Source organism: Solanum stenotomum, chromosome 11, assembly GCF_019186545.1.
Source record: "Solanum stenotomum isolate F172 chromosome 11, ASM1918654v1, whole genome shotgun sequence".
Lineage (NCBI taxonomy): Eukaryota > Viridiplantae > Streptophyta > Magnoliopsida > Solanales > Solanaceae > Solanum > Solanum stenotomum.
Genome location: NC_064292.1, coordinates 35,042,182 through 35,060,675, shown reverse-complemented (window position 1 = coordinate 35,060,675; position 18,494 = coordinate 35,042,182). Strand labels below are relative to the sequence as shown.

General features: G+C 33.4%; 3 protein-coding genes across 3 annotated transcripts; all 3 read left to right on the top strand.

Moving 5' to 3' along the window:
- The first annotated feature begins 978 nt into the window (after positions 1 to 978).
- Positions 979 to 5,462, top strand: LOC125845868 (LRR receptor-like serine/threonine-protein kinase GSO2). Its single transcript, XM_049525366.1, has 4 exons — positions 979 to 2,563; positions 3,897 to 5,105; positions 5,298 to 5,386; positions 5,454 to 5,462. The coding sequence occupies exons 1-4, from the start codon at positions 979 to 981 to the stop codon at positions 5,460 to 5,462; spliced, it is 2,892 nt and encodes a 963-aa protein (XP_049381323.1).
- LOC125845511 (receptor kinase-like protein Xa21) lies at positions 5,335 to 7,389 on the top strand. The gene is made up of 2 exons (XM_049525027.1): positions 5,335 to 6,698; positions 6,842 to 7,389. The coding sequence occupies exons 1-2, from the start codon at positions 5,474 to 5,476 to the stop codon at positions 7,186 to 7,188; spliced, it is 1,572 nt and encodes a 523-aa protein (XP_049380984.1). The 5' UTR covers positions 5,335 to 5,473; the 3' UTR covers positions 7,189 to 7,389.
- A 5,952-nt stretch (positions 7,390 to 13,341) lies between these two features.
- On the top strand, positions 13,342 to 14,706 carry LOC125845867 (LRR receptor-like serine/threonine-protein kinase ERECTA). Its single transcript, XM_049525365.1, has one exon. The coding sequence runs from the start codon at positions 13,342 to 13,344 to the stop codon at positions 14,704 to 14,706; it is 1,365 nt and encodes a 454-aa protein (XP_049381322.1).
- The last annotated feature ends 3,788 nt before the right edge of the window (positions 14,707 to 18,494 follow it).

The following is an 18,494-nucleotide window of genomic DNA, read 5'->3' as shown; positions in this document are numbered from 1 at the left end:
CCCCCCCCCCCCTGCCTGCCCCCCACCCCAAAAAAATTTAAGTTTATTTTTTAAAAATATTTCAGTTTCAATTCAAAAATTATTTTCTTCTCTCTAGTAAAAATAAAAGATATTTTCTCAAAAATATTTTTCATTCATAAATCAAACACACAAAAATCTTTCCGAAAAATATTTTCTACTCTCCAACCAAACATGAGAAAATAAGTCCAAAGTCTACTTGTTTTCCAGGAAAACATTTTCCTTCATACCAAACACACCCTAAAACGCAAAATTGATGGCTATATATATGTATGATTTCAGACTCACTGTTGTGTTCATTGCAACCTAGCTCAGTTTATAGACTATTACATTGCTGATGGCGTGATCAAAGGTAAATTCAGGATTACTTTTTAAGATTCCTAATTAACATTAAATACATTATATTTTAAAAGTTATAAATTCATGTTCACTATTTATTACAATTTTAGTAAATTTTTCCTCATAAATTTTGTACTCGCCATATTTTGACTTGGTTCTAGACTATATAATATATATACATATGTTTTTCTATTTCTTTCTTAATAATGCAAGTAATTGACTGATCATATTATATAAATATACTTTCTTTCTTGTGTCAATCAATTCACCTGTCTTTTTTATGCTTTTGCCTTTATAAAGTTGGCCAATGTATCCCTCAATTTGATGACATAAAAGGTTGTGGAAATCACCTTTATTAATCTGTTCAAAAAAGTTTAACAACCAATTTACTTTTATCTAAAAGCAAAATTACACTTAAATAATTTATAAGTTATTTCTACTAATTAATGATAAACCTTTTCTTTTCTTGAAACATATTGTTTTAACCTCTCATAGTCGAAGGGTTGTTGTATAGGTGGGTAATGAAGAATTTTGTAGTGCCTTTAAGGCTTTTTCATTATCTATAAATATAATAACAATGACCTTTTTAAATACCACACATACAAACATTCTATAATTCCAATGGAGAAGCACATTTTCTTATTGATTCTTCTACTTGTAATTCAATATTACTCTGTTGCTTCCTCAAATGAGACTGACCAACAAGCTCTATTACTTTTCCAAAATCTTATTACAAGTCCTAATCATTTTTTGGCAAATAATTGGACCAAAAATACTTCTTTTTGCACTTGGTTTGGTGTCACTTGTAGTCCAAAAAGGCAAAGGGTTGTGGCCTTGATTCTTCCTAATTTGCAACTTCAAGGAACAATTTCCCTGTCTTTGGCCAATTTGTCCTTTCTCAGAGAGCTCAATCTTGATAACAACAGCTTCCATGGTGGCATCCCTTATGGACTTGGCCACTTGCCTCGCTTGCGAGTGATCGATATTCAAAACAATCAGCTCAACGAAAGTATACCAACAAGTCTATTTCAAAACCGGAGAGTTCAAGTAATTTCATTGGCTTTCAATGAACTCAGTGGTGAAATGTGGAAAGGCCCTTGGTATGTACCTGAACTCAGAGTCTTAAATCTCAGGAACAATAGCCTCATCGGTATAATCCCTCCTTCTGTTGGAAATGCCACAAAAATGATGAACTTCAGTTTGTCTGGGAATAGATTCAGCGGCAACATTCCTATGGAGGTCGGTAATCTGAGCCAACTTGCAGAAATGTCCTTGACTGATAATCAGTTAACAGGTTCCATTCCCGTAGAACTGTTTAATATCTCGTCACTACTGTCCATACGTCTGCGATACAATAGCCTTTCCGGCCCTCTCTTGCTTGATCAAGGGAATATTGTATCAAATCTGGAGCATTTAAGTATTTCTTTCAACCAAATTTCTGGTTGCATTCTTTCCAACATATGCCAACTCACTGAGCTCAAAGTATTGTCCATAGTTTACAACAACATAACTGGAGAAATACCCAGAAATATTGATTGTTTATCCAAACTCGAGATGTTTCTTATTGGTGGTAATCCAATTAAAGGGACTATCCCCACTTCATTGGGAAATATTTCCACTCTGCAATATCTTTATTGTGGAGAAAATCACATAGTAGGGAAAATTCCTCCAGAATTAGGGAAGCTATCAAAGTTGAGGCAATTAGTCATTGAGGATAATTCTAATCTTATTGGTCAAATTCCAGAGGCTATTTTCAACATATCTTCTTTGGAAGTGATTGCTTTCAGTTTCAATAACCTCTTGGGGAGAATTCCAATAACTACAGGTCTTCATCTTCCAAACGTTAAGGAACTTAGCTTGGGAGTCAATCAGCTGGAAGGGGAAATTCCATTGTTCATAACAAATGCTTCCAAGCTTGAGATACTGTCGCTAACTGATAACTTTCTGTCAGGAACTATTCCTACTAATTTGGGAAATCTTCATGAGCTGCGATCACTCTTCCTACATCATAATCAACTAACCAATGAACCAAGAGTGCGTGAGTTGTTATTCTTCAATTCATTGGCGGACTGTAAGATGTTGAAGTATCTACAAGTGGGTTTCAATCTGTTGAATGGCGTTCTGCCAAATTCTATTGGGAATCTTTCATCTACTATTCAAAACTTTCATATAGGACATGCAAACATCAACGGCCTCATCCCCACAGGTATAAGCAACATGAGCGGTCTAATGACCCTAGACTTTCAAGGAAACAACTTNGTGATTTATAATATTTTATACAATTATTTAAAAAAAATTAAACAACAAAACAAAACGAATTCATCATAGAAAAATTACCAAAGCATCCTTCAATACATCAATAATGGGTCCCACTTTTTGTTTAAAAAAATATGCATATTGGGAGGATATTTTTGTCCAAAGTGGAAATAGAATAAGTATAAAGCATTAAAGGCTTTTAAAATTTTAAATTATTAATTCTTATTGTATGATTTGTAATACTTTACGCCATTTTCAAATAATAGAGGTCATTTCTTCTTTCTCAATTTATGTAGTACTAAAAAAATTTTGAGATTCAATCAATTTTTTTTGTCTTTGAAATATTTCTAGCTGTTAATTACTGTAATTTATAGTACTTTCTAAGAAATTTTTAAATAATATATATTATTTTATTTGTCCCAATTTATAGTACTTTTTAAGAAATTTTCAAATAATATATATTATTTTATTTGTCCAATAATATAAATTTTAAAGGTACAACCATAAAAGAAGAATGTACAATACTATTTAAGCACATATCATCCAACACTTGTCATGTGCTAAGTAGTAGATATTCCCACTTATTATATATAGTAATATACATATGTTTTTCTATTTCTTTCTTAATAATGCAAGTAATTGACTGATCATGTTATATAAATATACTTTCTTTCTTGTGTCAATCAATTCACCTGTCTTTTTTGTGCTTTTGCCTTTATAAAGTTGGCCAATGGATTCCTCAATTTGATGACATAAAAGGTTGTGGAAATCACCTTTATTAATCTGTTCAAAAAAGTTTAACAACCAATTTACTTTTATCTAAAAGCAAAATTACACTTAAATAATTTATAAGTTATTTCTACTAATTAATGATAAACCTTTTCTTTTCTTGAAACATATTGTTTTAACCTCTCATAGTCGAAAGGTTGTTGTATAGGTGGGTAATGAAGAATTTTGTAGTGCCTTTAAGGGCTTTTCATTATCTATAAATATAATAACAATGACCTTTTTTAATACCACACATACAAACATTCTATTTCCAATGGAGAAGCACATTTTCTTATTGATTCTTCTACTTGTAATTCAATATTACTCCGTTGCTTCCTCAAATGAGACTGACCAACAAGCTCTATCACTTTTCCAAAATCTTATTACAAGTCCTAATCATTTTTTGGCAAATAATTGGACCAAAAATACTTCTTTTTGCACTTGGTTTGGTGTCACTTGCAGTCCAAAAAGGCAAAGGGTTGTAGCCTTGACTCTTCCTAATTTGCAACTTCAAGGCACAATTTCTCCATCTTTGGCCAATTTGTCCTTCCTCAGTGTTCTCAATCTCGAGAACAACAGCTTCCACGGTGGCATCCCTTATGGCATTGGCCACATGCCTCGCTTGCGAGTGATTGATGTTAAAAACAATCAGCTCAATGGAAGTATACCAACAAGTCTATTTCAAAACCGAAGAGTTCAAGTAATTTCATTGGGTTTCAATGAACTCAGTGGTGAAATGTGGAGAGGGCCATGGTATGTACCTGAACTCAGAGTCTTAAATCTCAGGAACAATAGCCTCACGGGTATAATCCCTCCTTCGGTTGGAAATGCCACAAAGTTACTGAACTTCAGTTTGTTTGGGAATAGATTCAGCGGCAACATTCCAAAGGAAATTGGTAATCTGAGCCAACTTGCAGAAATGTCCTTGACTGATAATCAGTTAACAGGTTCCATTCCCGTAGAACTGTTTAATATCTCGTCACTACTGTCCATACATCTGCGATACAATAGCCTTTCCGGCCCTCTCTTGCTTGATCAAGGGAATATTGTATCAAATCTGGAGCATTTAAGTATTTCTTTCAACCAAATTTCTGGTTGCATTCTTTCCAACATATGCCAACTCACAGAGCTCAAAGTATTGTCCATAGCTTACAACAACATAACTGGAGAAATACCCAGAAATATTGATTGTTTATCCAAACTCGAGATGTTTCTTATTGGTGTTAATCCAATAAAAGGGACTATCCCCACTTCATTGGGAAATATTTCCACTCTGCAATATCTTTATTGTGGAGAAAATCACATAGTAGGGAAAATTCCTCCGGAATTAGGGAAGCTATCAAAGTTGAGGCAATTAGTCATTTTGGATAATTCTAATCTTATTGGTCAAATTCCAGAGGCTATTTTCAACATATCTTCTTTGGAAGTGATTGATTTCAGTTTCAATAACCTCTTGGGGAGAATTCCAACAACTACAGGTCTTCATCTTCCAAACGTTAAGGAACTTAGCTTGGCAGTCAATCAGCTGGAAGGGGAAATTCCATTGTTCATAACAAATGCTTCCAAGCTTGAATTACTGGAGCTAAATGAAAACTTTCTGACAGGAACTATTCCTACTAATTTGGGAAATCTTCGTGAGCTGCGAGCACTGCTCCTACATACTAATCAACTAACCAATGAACCAAGAGAGCATGAGTTGTTATTCTTCAATTCATTGGCGGACTGTAAGATGTTGAAATAGCTACTAGTGGGTTCCAATCTGTTGAATGGCGTTCTGCCAAATTCTATTGGGAACCTTTCATCTACTATTCAAAACTTTTATATAGGAGATGCACACATCAACGGCCTCATCCCCACAGGTATAAGCAACATGAGCGGTCTAATGACCCTAGACTTTCAAGGAAATAACTTGGCAGGGAGTATTCCTCCTGAGATTGGTAAGCTTAAACAACTCCAGGGGCTGTATCTAACTAACAATAAATTGCAGGGACATGTTCCAGAGGCGGTATGCCATTTATCTAATTTGGTTCAATTATTTCTGAATGGTAATGAGCTCTCTGGATTAATTCCAGAATGCTTAGGAAATCTTAGCATGCTACAAAAGGTTTATTTGGGTTCTAATAAATTTTCATCAAAATTTCCGTTGAGTCTTTGGAAGATGAGTGGTCTTCTCTATCTAAGTGTGTCACGAAATTCTATAGAGGGAGAAGTTCCATCAGATATTGGAGAACTGAAAGCCATTGTAGGACTATATCTTTGCAGTAACCACTTTTCAAGCGTGATACCAACCAGATTCGGGGAACTCCAAAACCTGCAGTATCTTGACCTATCCAACAATTCATTTTTTGGCCAAATTCCATTATCCTTTGCCAACTTGATAAGCTTGGAAATCTTGAATTTGTCTTTAAATTCCTTGTCAGGTACTATTCCTAAGTCTTTGGAAAAACTTTCATACCTTAAAAACATTAATGTTTCATTTAATGATTTAGAAGGTGAAATACCAAGTGGTGGCGTGTTTGCAAATTCCACTCTGCAATCATTTCTCGAGAACAAAGGTCTATGTGGAATGCACATATTGGAGATTCCTGCTTGCGCTATCAATAATCCTGGAAAACAATCAAATCTTAAGGAGGTTCTGCTAAAAATTGTTACTCCAGTGGTTATATCATCCTTTCTGATATTCTTGTTGGTTTCAATTTTGATAATGATACGACAGAAGAAAGGAAAGTCCAAAGATGTTGAAAAGGTACAAGAGATCGGGACTCATCAATTAGTTTCTTATCACGAGATTCAAAGAGCAACAAATAATTTTGATGAATCCAATTTAATTGGTGAGGGAAGCTCTGGCTCTGTGTACAAAGGCACATTGTTTGGGGGAACTGCAGTGGCCATTAAGGTTCTGGATTTGGAAATTGAGCAAGTATGCAAAAGGTTTGATACCGAATGCAAAGTGATGAGAAATGCTAGACACAGAAATCTTGTTTCAGTGATTACTACTTGTTCTAGTGACTATATAAGAGCCTTTGTTCTGCAATTTATGCCCAACGGAAGTCTTGAGAATTGGTTGTACAGAGAAGATCGCCACTTAAACCTTCATCAAAGAGTCACTGTAATGCTTGATGCAGCTATGGCAGTTGAATATCTACATCATGGTCATGTCACTCCAATAGTTCATTGCGACCTAAAGCCAGCCAACATTCTTTTGGATGAAGATATGGTGGTTCATGTTGGTGATTTTGGAATCTCTAAAATTTTAGCCATAAGCAAGTCCATGGCTTATACCGAGACATTGGGCACTCTTGGATATATTTCACCAGGTATAAAAAAATCTATTCTCTTTGATCTTCTCTTATCATAATTAAGCCTCTCCAAGTTCTAGAAGTAAAAAAAGCAGGTCTTTATTTATGCATAACTATTGTTGTATTTCAATTGAGTAACTTTTCTTCAATCCTTTTCTAAGAATATGGCTCGGAGGGAATAGTGTCTGCTAGTGGTGATGTTTATAGCTACGGCATCATGTTGATGGAGGTTTTGACCAAAAGAAGGCCAAGAGATGAAGATATATGCAATGAAAATCTTGACTTGAGGAAATGGATAACACAATCATTTTCAGGGAGTATGATGGACGTTGTGGATGCCAATCTTTTTTCTGAGGAAGAACAAATCACTAGCAAAAGTGAAATGTGCATAGCCTCCATGATGGAATTGGCTTTAGACTGCACAAAGGAAACGCCAGAATCCAGAATAACCATGAAAGAAGTAGTGAAGAGGCTTAACAAAATCAACAACAAATTTCTGGAAACATAGAAGTGATCTGCATCTCTTCTGATGATGTTCTTTTCTGAGCTGCACGTTAATATGATGCTTTTTGCTTACCTGGTTTCTTTAGTCGATTGTACTACCTGGAGACATGTAGTACTGTTTGTACTTCAGAGTGTTGCATTTCCCTTATTTTGTGATTTCATATTTGAGTAGTCTCTAATATGTTTTGAATGCTTGAATAAAATTAAGAAATATCACTGCACTATTTTACTTTCTGCTTCTGTTTCCCTCTACTTCATATTTTTGATTCATTAGTTTCTTTCGATTGATATATTCAACTATTCAATAAATGGAATTCTTAGTTGGACTTGGTGAGTTTTGGAGGTGAATGATAGACCAGATACTAATAATCCAATTGTTTTAACACCGTAAATGCATATAATTTATACTCAAACTTAAATTTGATCTCCCTGTTTTTCAGTATCAGTCAAAAGTTTCTTTATATATTGACGATTTACTTTACATACACTTGCAAGTAAATCTTCTTGAATGGTTTTCTAGAAGAGGAGATTTATGTAGCTCAACCTGAATGTTTTGTGGTTCAAGGAAGTGAAGGCAAGGTGTATAAGCTTCAAAAAGTTTTATATGTGATTGATGCAGGCTCCAAGTGAAGTGAAGACGCTCCCTAATTGTTTCTTTTATATATTGACGATTTGCTTGTTACAAGCAGTGTGACCAAGAGTTGCTTCGGATGAAGTTTTTTTTTGTGGCTGGAAGCACATCAATCAGCCAAAGTCTAGGAGATCCTGAAACAATTCAGAATGCAAGTTGCAAAACAGTTCCTACACTATTGGGTTTGAATACAAAATTTGTAAGGAAGATAGAGCCGAAAACTATGATGCTTCGTATTATAGAAGTTTGATTGGAAGTCTCTTGTACTTGACGGCTTCAAGACCTGATTTAATAACGCTAGCAGCTAGTTTACTTTTGCAGCTTCCAAAAGAGTGCTTAGGTACTTAAAAGGTACTGTACAACTTGGAAATATGGCTTTGTTGATAGTGATTGGGTCGGAAATATAGATGATATCAAGAGAATTACTATTATTCTTTTCTTAGAATTCAAAGAAGCAAGAATACTGGCGCAATCTACTACAGAGCGAGAGTATGTAGCAAAGCCTCGTTTTCCATTATTTTACCATCAGTTTTCCTTTGGAAAGGTGAGTGTGAGGCTTCTGCTGTATTGCTGACTTCAATTGCAACAAATATAAAACTTGGATCGCTAGAAATGTCTGGTTTTCTATTTTTCTATAGGAGGTTACGCAGGATCTTTCATAAACAGTATCACATATATATAAGCAAGCAACAAAAATCTTTAAACAGTCGGGCATGAAGAACACTTTTTATAGCAGGATCATTTCTTTTGAAGATATAAGTTTCGAATACATTAGTAATACCGAAACTATTAGTAAATATCCCCGAGGGACCAGTGTCGCGTGACAGCCTTTACTCAACGTGCATCCACTCGTGTTTTCATACTTTTCTTGCCACCGAATAGTTTAACATAAAGATCAAACCTGAGGGCAAAATGTTCATTGTATATAGGGAAAAGGGTCTTAGTCCCCTCAACTCTGTGATGTAGAGCAGATACACCATTCATTATAAAAGTGGCTCACAATATCTGTCACACCCCTTATTTTTCCTCAAAATTTAATGATGTTTTGAAAGAAAGAGTTTTTCCAATTAAAGTGATATTTTGAAAAGAGATTATTTTATTATTCAGATTCGTAACTTGAAATTGAGTTTTGGTGTTCCAAGTCACCTTATTTAAATCCCTAATCAAAAGGAAATCTGACTCTTTATTTTATTGATCTGCGAACCAGAAATTCGGGTAAGGGATTCTGTTGACTGAGGGGAAGGTGTTGGCACCCCTCGAGTCCGTGGTTCTAGCACGGTCGCTTTATTGACTATATATGACTTAAATTAATTTTTGGATATTATATTATTAGCTTAATAATAAACATGTTATTTACCCTCATTCTCTGATTTATTTTAAACCTNTTCGGGCAAGGGATCCTGTTGACTGAGGGGAAGGTGTTAGGCACCCCTCGAGTCCCGTGGTTCTAGCACGGTCGCTTTATTGACTATATATGACTTAAATTAATTTTTGGATATTATATTATTAGCTTAATAATAAAAATGTTATTTACCCTCATTCTCTGATTTATTTTAAACCTATTTAAAAATGTCTTATTTATTTTAAATCTATTTAAAATTGTCTTATTTTTTGGGTGTGTGTCCATTAATTTGAAACTTGAAACATCCGTATTTTCTTTTTCCTTTTTTTTTTTTTTTACTTTTTTGCTTGTATTTGTATTTTTTTTTTATGTTATTATGGGTAGAGTATATATTGGTATCTAGTTACTAGGAAGTAGAATTTGTGTGGGAAAGAGATTTTTAGAGTTCAAGTTAATTTAGGATTGTATTTTTTTTAAAAAAAAATAGGAATTAAAATTTTATGTTTAGGATTTTTAAAATTTTTTTTAGCTACACGTGTTTCTTCTTTATTTTAACGTTCTGTTGCTCTTTTTTTTAAAATTTATTTTTTAATCATTTTTTATATGTTTTTTAACATTCTGTTTCTTTATTTTTTCTTCTTTGCTTTTTGGTTTAATTTTTTTTTTCTATTACGCCTTATTTTCTCTTCTTTTTTAATCATTTTTTTATTATTATTCTTTTCTGTTCACGTATTCTTTTTTTTTTCTTCTTATGCTTTCTCGCCTTTTTTTAAAATTAGTTTTCCTAATTATTCATTATTTATTTTTTTACCATAAATCTCTAAATAATATTCATATATCCTCTTAATTATATACCTTAATAATTCGAATTATAGCAATAATCATCTTAACGTTTATTCTAAAGGCAAATTATTTTTATCAAAATAATATATTAAAAAAAAGAGTAAAACACATTCCACATAGGTTTTCTAAATCACTAATCAATTAAACTTCAGTTTATATCCTAATCTAACAAGTCTACAAATAATTTCAATAAAATTTTCTTAAGTGAAAACTAAGCTCCAAGAAACATTAACTATTCAAAATTAAATATCACGAAATTAATTTCAATATTAATTGCATCTAAAGAACATAAGACAATAATAAAAAAAAATGTATGATACATCTTTTATTTTTTATTTTTTTATTTTTTTTAGCAAGAAACGTCTTCGGTTCCGTTTTCCTAAGCATTCGTAAATTCTCAAAAATAATCACAACATGCATCACAGATTGATATTATATAAGAATAACATGCGATTCAAAGAACTTCATATTATTGGAATCGAGTTTTCGTACAAGTATTCTATTCAAATCATGCGAGAATTTGGAGTTGCCTCGCTGCGAAAATTGATACCACAAAACAACTGCTACAATCTACTGATTTCCAAAGTTAATCGCTAATATTAACTTTAAAGAGCCACGAATCCGAAACCTTGAGTGAAACCTCGAACGTTGACTTAATTCTCAAAATAAAAAAATCACTTTTGTTATCTTTTTCTCTCTGTGTATTTTTGTCTCTTTTTCTCTTTACTAAGATTGTGTTTTTATAATAGTTTTGGGTGTGAGTCAAGTGTTAATTAAAAGGAACGTGATGGAGTGAGAATGATTTAATTTAAAATTTAGTTGAGAATTTTAGGGTTGAGATAAAGGAAGAAAAAATAAAATAAATGAATAAGTAATACTAATAAAACAAACAAAAAGAAAAGTATAAAACCTGTGGGGAAAGAAGGAAGAATTTTTTTTAAAAAAAAATCGTGCAAAGAGAAAAAAACACTTAATGGGGAGGATTTTTAGGAAAAAATAGTTATGGAAGTTTGAAGGTAATTAGGATACAGGGTAAGGTAATTTGAAATTTTTAGGACTCTTCTTTTTGTCTTTTTTTTTTTATCTACTTTTTCATAATATATACGATTATTATTATTTTTTAGACCAGATAAAAGTTGAAGAATTAAAACAAATACTTTAAATTCACAAACTTTCTTTATTAAACTGTAAACATAAATGAGCTTATAATTTGTTGTAATTTCAGATTTATTTTTTCATTTATTTTTAATATAACCCTACTGAAATAATAATATTTACGTATTAAAAATGGTGTAAAACCTTTAAATTTTGATCAAAAATTAGGTGTTCACAATATCATTACGAAAGTGGCTCACAAATTCAGAATTAATTCTTGAGATTCCTATTCAACATTAAATACATATATTGTTAAAGTTATAAATTCATGTTCACTATTTATTACAATTTAAATTTTTCAGCAAGTAATTGACTGATCATATTATATAAATATACTTTCTTTCTTTCTTTGTCAATCAATTCAGCTGTCTTGTTGTGCATTTTCCTTTATAAAGTTGGCCAATGTATTCCTCAATGTGATGATATAAGAGGTTGTGGAAATCACAACCATTCACCTTTATTAGTCTATTCAAAAAAGTTAAACAACCAATTTACTTTTGTTTAAACCAAAATTTTAAGTACACTTAAATAATTTATAATTTGCTTCTACTAATTAATGATAACTTTTTCTTTTCTTGAAACATACATGTTTTAACCAAAATTTTAAGTACACTTAAATAATTTATAATTTAATTGTTCATTTTCTTGAAGAGTTGTTGTAGCTTGTATAGGTGGGTAATGAAGAGTTTTGTAATGCCTTTAAGCTTTTTTATTACCTATCATTATTGTATTATTTGAATTAGCTAAATATAGATATATTCTCCACAATACAAATGAACAATTAATAATTTGATAATTACGTGATATAAACATGAGGAGACTAATTTATTTGAGTTAGTAAGTGTGCAATTAATATTATTTCGGTGAATGATTTTAGATGTTGTTTTTTGGCATATAATAATAAATCGTGTTGTTTGTGAGAGTACATATATCTTCACAATTTGAAAATATTTGCGGAGACCTTCATTGTTATGTTGAAGTCTTTTTCAATCAAGTACTTGGAATGTTGAATTGGTTGAGAAGATTGTTGATGAAATTTTCATTTTCCGGCTTGAAGAATAAGTTGATTAAGTGGCGTTTAGGCTTATTACTTTCTCGTTTTACATCCTAAAAATTAAAATAAGAAAAGTTGGTAGATTTGATGAAGAATATTGAAGGCTTACATCTCATATATCTCTCATGGAACTCTGTTTGAGACCATATATATCATTGCATTGTAGTCAACATTTTTTTTCTCCATTTCAATAGTGATATTAATTAGTGGTATCTTTGATTTAGTTAAAGGCATCAACAAGTGTTCTTCCTCCTTCATCTATCAACCTTCATTTACCATGCATAAGTTGTTTTGGCGATAAACGCTTGATTTGATAAGTATTACGAACAGCATTTAGAAGAAAGATGGATTATCATAGTCGAACATAGAATATGAGGTGCTTAAACTTTAATTTACTTAAGAGTTTACAAAGACTATTTTCTTCTCTTTCTATTATGAGTTACCCGACTTTTATTCTGTTTTGTGAAAAATGGACAGATTCTTTTTCTTATTTTCCTCCTTTTAATCTGTTTTCACATTGATCTTTTTGCTACGTATTTTCCTCCTCCATATGAATCTGTTTTCACATTTTGGAAATTAGAGTCTATCCTTTTCAACATTTTTTTTTTTTTGGTGCTATAAATATAACAATGAGCTTTTTAAATACCACACATACAAACATTCTATTTCCAATGGAGAGGCACATTTTCTTACTGATTCTTCTACTTGTAATTCAATATTACTCTGTTGCTTCCTCAAATGAGACTGACAACAAGCTCTACTAGCTTTCAAATATCTTATTACAAGTCCTAATCATTTTTTGGCCAATAATTGGACCAAAAATACTTCTTTTTGCTCTTGGTTTGGTGTCACTTGTAGTTCAAAAAGGCATAGGGTTGTGGCCTTGGCTCTTCCTAATTTGCAACTTCAAGGCACAATTTCTCCGTCTTTGGCCAATCTGTCCTTCCTCAGTGTTCTCAATCTCCAGAACAACAGCTTCCGCGGTGGCATCCCTTATGGACTTGGTCACTAGCCTCGCTTGCGAGTGATTGATATTCAAAACAATCAGCTCAACGGAAGTATACCAGCAAGTCTATTTCAACACCGGAGAGTTCAAGTAATTTCATTAGCTTTCAATGAACTTGGTGGTGAAATGTGGAAAGGGCCATGGTATGTACCCGAACTCAGAGCCTTGGATCGCACCAACAACAGCCTCACGGGTATGATCCCTCCTCCTGTTGGAAATGCCACAAAAATGATGAACTTCAGTTTGTCTGGGAATAGAGTCAGTGGCAACATTCCAAAGGAGATCAGTAATCTGAGCCAACTTGCAGACTTGTACTTGACTGATAATCAATTAACAGGTTCCATTCCAGCAGCACTGTTTAATATCTCGTCACTACTTTCCATACATCTGCGATACAATAGACTTTCTGGTCCTCTCTGGATAGATGAAGGGAATATTGTGTCAAATCTGAAGTTTTTAAGTATATCTAACAACCAAATTTCTGGTTCCATTCTTTCCAACATATGCCAACTCACAGAGCTCAAATGGTTGTCTTTATCTTTCAACAACATAACCGGAGACATACCCAGAGATATTGATTGTTTATCTAAGCTTGAGGGGTTCTATATTGGCGATAATCCAATAAAAGGGACTATTCCCACTTCACTGGGAAATATTTCCACTCTGCAATATCTTTATTGTGGAAACAATCGCATAGTGGGGCAAATTCCTCCGGAATTAGGGAAGCTATCAAATTTGAGGCAATTAAGCTTTGACCATAATTTTAATCTTATTGGTCGAATTCCAGAGGCTATTTTCAACATATCTTCTTTCGAAAGGATTGATTTCAGTTTCAATAACCTCTCGGGGAGAATTCCAACCACTACAGGTCTTCATCTTCCGAACCTTAAAGGACTTACCTTGGGATTCAATCAGCTCGAAGGAGAAATTCCATTGTTCATAACAAATGCTTCCAAACTTGAGATACTGGAGCTAAATAATAACTCTCTGACAGGAACTATTCCTACTAATTTGGGAAATCTTCATGAGCTGCGATATCTGTTCCTACATGATAATCAACTTACCAATGAACCAAGAGAGCATGAGTTGCGATTCTTCAATTCGTTGGCGGACTGTAGAATGTTGCGATATCTACAAGTGGGTAACAATCCGTTGAATGTCACTCTGCCCAATTCAATTGGGAATCTTTCATCTACTATTGAAAACTTTAATATAGTAGATGCACACATCAATGGCCTCATCCCCACAAGTATAGGCAACGTGAGCGGTCTTACAGTCCTAAGCCTTGGAGGAAACAACTTGATGGGCAATATTCCTCCTGAGATTGGTAAGCTTAAACAACTCCAAGGTCTGTATCTACATTACTTTAAATTGCACGTACATATTTCTGAGGCAGTATGCAATTTATCTAATTTGGTTCAATTATATCTGGAACATAATGAGCTCATTGGAGTGATCCCAGAATGTATAGTGAAGGTCAAGAGGGGGTGAATTAAAATTTCCTTTAGTCGACTTCCGGTAATGGCCAGTCGACTCACCTGCACGTTAGAAGAATAAATAAACAGTAATAATAACTTGCAGTAAGTAAATAACACAGAGTGTTTTTATACTGGTTCGGATCACCGGTGTGGTGCCTAGTCCAGTCCCTTTGGGTTACAAGGGTTTCCTTAAGAGCTTGTTGAGAACTTGGGTGTTACAGAATGTTACAATTAAGATCCCCGTCTAATATGCAAATCAGATCTTCTTCTTCAACACAACCTCTACCTGTATAACCTACACTCAGATCTTTCTTTCTCTTTTCTTTTCAATTGTTCACTCAAGTGTGTACAAAGTTTTATGAAAGATAAAAGAAGATTACAATATAAGTTCAAGTGAAGTGCCTACTTCACAACTAAGGCTAGGAGAGGATTATATAGTGTTTGAGGACTGCTCTTGTTAAGGAATAACCCAAGGTTATTTCAAATCAAGGATCTTAGCTGAGTCCTTGATTTCGGCTGGTTGATTCATGTCCATATGAGCTAGCCGATTCCTTCCTTCTTTGGAGATGTTCTGGTGATCTTGATTCTCTTCCTTCTCATGAAGATATTTATGTGATCTTTGATACTTTGCTGATTTTCCTTCTTTAGCGATCTTCTTATAATCTTGATTCTCTTCCTTCTCTTGAAGATATTTATGTGATCTTGATACTTTGCTGATTTTCCTTTCTTTGGAGATCTTCTTGTAATCTTGATTCTCTTCCTTCTCTTGAAGATATTTGTGTGATCTTAATATTCTTCCTTCTTTTGAGGATCTTCTTGTAGTCTTGATACTTGGCTGATTTGAGTGTCTATCTTCTAGATTACTTCATCTTAGTCAGACCAGGGGCGACTCTACAGCTTTGCAAAAAAAGCAATTGCCTTAGGCCCCAAAATTTAAAGGGCCTCATTTTTTTTTTTTAAAAAAAAATGGGTTATAAGTATTATTTTTTTAAAATATCGAGTATTATTTGTAGAAAATAAAAACTTTTTATAAAAGAGCAAAGAAGTAATAGAAATTTGACAAATTATGAATACTATGTCTCAAGAAAGATCAAATAATTGACTATAATAAACTTCATAAAAAATATATATTCAAATTTAAGGCCTCCATTCGGATTTGGCTTTAGGCCACCGATTTATTAGAGCCGCCCCTGAGTCAGACGCTAGGATTGTGATTGCTTCAATTCCGTATCCCTTGAATGATGGAGGCGTTGCTTCAGTGAGTGCAACTTGTTTCTTTCCTTTGGCATTCTTCCTTTTTGATTCCCATGCTTGATTTAATATAAATCTTCTTTGATTGAGTTCTAGCAATGGCAGATCTTCTTTGAAAGGCATGGTTATCTTACAAGATTTGATTTGATTCCTTGAGTTCAGATTGATTTGAATGATTTGGTTAGATTGATTTGAGTCTCCTTAATTGATTGCTGCTGATTTGATTCTTGAAGCATCAATCTGTAGGATTTTGTGTATCTAACACAGATACACTAGTCTTGACTTTCCTGCGACACAAGGTAGTTTGTCATTATACAAAACATTATAAGTTAACAATCTCCCCCTTTTTGATAATGACAAATTTAACTATACGATTTAGTTTAACTTCCATGTTTGTCAATTTTTTGACTCCCCCTTTCTGTATGCTTCCAGCTTTTTGTATGCTTTCCAGTATAGTTATCTGAATTCTCTCCCTTTGACATAATCAAAAAGGAAAACAAAATAGACAAGAACAACTAGACAAGTAGTAGAGTAAAGAATTTATTGTTGAGCACGGTAATTTCAAGATTTTCATAATAAACAAACTCAAGCAAGAAATCACCATTTCAACACGATCACGAATAAAAAGATGCCCTGGAATGATGCAGAGTATATTTGGATAAACTAATAGCACTGTACAATCACAGAATATTGGAACTCCTTCAAAAGATAAGTTGTAGTCCAATGATTGATGCATCACCCAAAGAAGCTGAGTACCACAGCTTCCAACTGCAAGATATTTGGATTTAGTAGTTGAAGAGCTATTGAGGTCTGCTTCTTACTATGCTAGGAAATAAGAGATTTTCCCAAGAATTGACACATTCCACTAGTGCTTTTGCTATATTTTTGTCACCTGCAAAGTCAGCATCTAAAAATTCAGATGAATCAAAATTTTCAAAGAAAGGATACCATGGTCCCATTTCGGATGTTCCAATAATACATCAGATTGATTCGTTTTACTGCTGTGAGATGCGATTCTTTTGGGGCAGATTGAAACCTTTGCAAATGTTGAACATGATGTATAATCGACTTGCAGTGAGATATAGTAAAAATCCAGTCATTCCTCGATATAGTTTTTCATCAACCGCATTTCCTTGATTGATGAAAATTCCATTTTCTAATTGCTTTATTTGTAAGCTGATCTTTCTCGAATTGATCAAGTTCTTCTTTCATAGCTTGTATCCATGACTCATCTATTTATTTGTTTGAATTCTATTTGGGATACAAGAGCTTCTGGTTCTTGCTTTCGTAGTGAAGATCTAGTCTGAATTTTATCATCTGGTTTTCCCAAGATAAATTTTTCAAGGTAGCTTGCATTGTATCTCCATTCCCTAGGGATAGTGGTTTTGTCAACTGAGGTAGTTGACTCCACCTCTACAGGAGCTGACTCTTCGGCAACAGATTCGATTGCTTCTACCCAAAAATGATCAGGGAGATTTTGATCCAACAACATTGTTCTTGATGTATCTTGTAAGGAATGATTTTTTTCTTTCCACCTCTCTATTTCGTTGAGGTGATTTGGGTGAAGAGAAATTTTGAGTGAAGCCGTTTTGAGCACAAAAATCTTCAAATGCCTTATTTTCAAATTTGCCATCATGATCACAAGTTGACACGCATCATAGATATGATCCTTTTCAAAGTTCAATTTTGATAGTCTGATAATTCGTTCTAATCTAGATAACTTCTCAAGAGCATGCAAGCTTGTGTGTCCAAGCTTTTGGTGTCACAACCAAGGATCATTAGAAGCTGCAGTAAGACAAGTAAGATTAGATAGATTAACAACAGTTAAGACATATATCTTATCAATTTGATCTCCTCTGATGAAAAAATTTCTTTCTGGATGTTTGATTGTGCAACTTGTTATATTGAGGGAAACTTGAAATCAAGTGTCACATAGTTGATTAATGCTGAGGAGATTGTGCTTGAGTCCTTCAACAAGATATACTTCTACTAGATCACATGATGAGCTGAGGGTGATATTTCCAACTCCAATTCCTTCTCATTTTGCGTTATTTCCAAATCTTACAAATCCTCAGGTAATGTTTTTAATAATTTGAAATTTTCTCTCTTTCCACACATGTGTCTGGAGCATCCACTGTCAATTACCCACATTCCTTTCTTGTAGGTTTTTATGGTATTCTCCTGCAAAATAAGTAGATTAATTTATTTTTGGTGTCCAAGTATTTTTGGGTCCTTGAGGGTTAGGATTAACAACTTTTGGTCTCCAAAATCCATTTTCCAGAAGAAAATTTTCTACAGTTAAAAGATTTGTGACCAATGTCACACAAGTATAACAAGAGAAATTAACAGTAGTTTCAGCAGAATGATAAGAGGAATTAGATAAAGATCCGTTGGATCTGTAGGAGCTTTAATTAGAAGATCTCATGTTGAAAGTAATTCTGTTAGACCTGACAAAGCTATGACTACGAGATCTTCTGATATTGTTCAGCTGCACTTTTACTTTTTTCCAGTTCTTCTACTAGTAAGTCGACTTCAATCTGACTTGCTTCG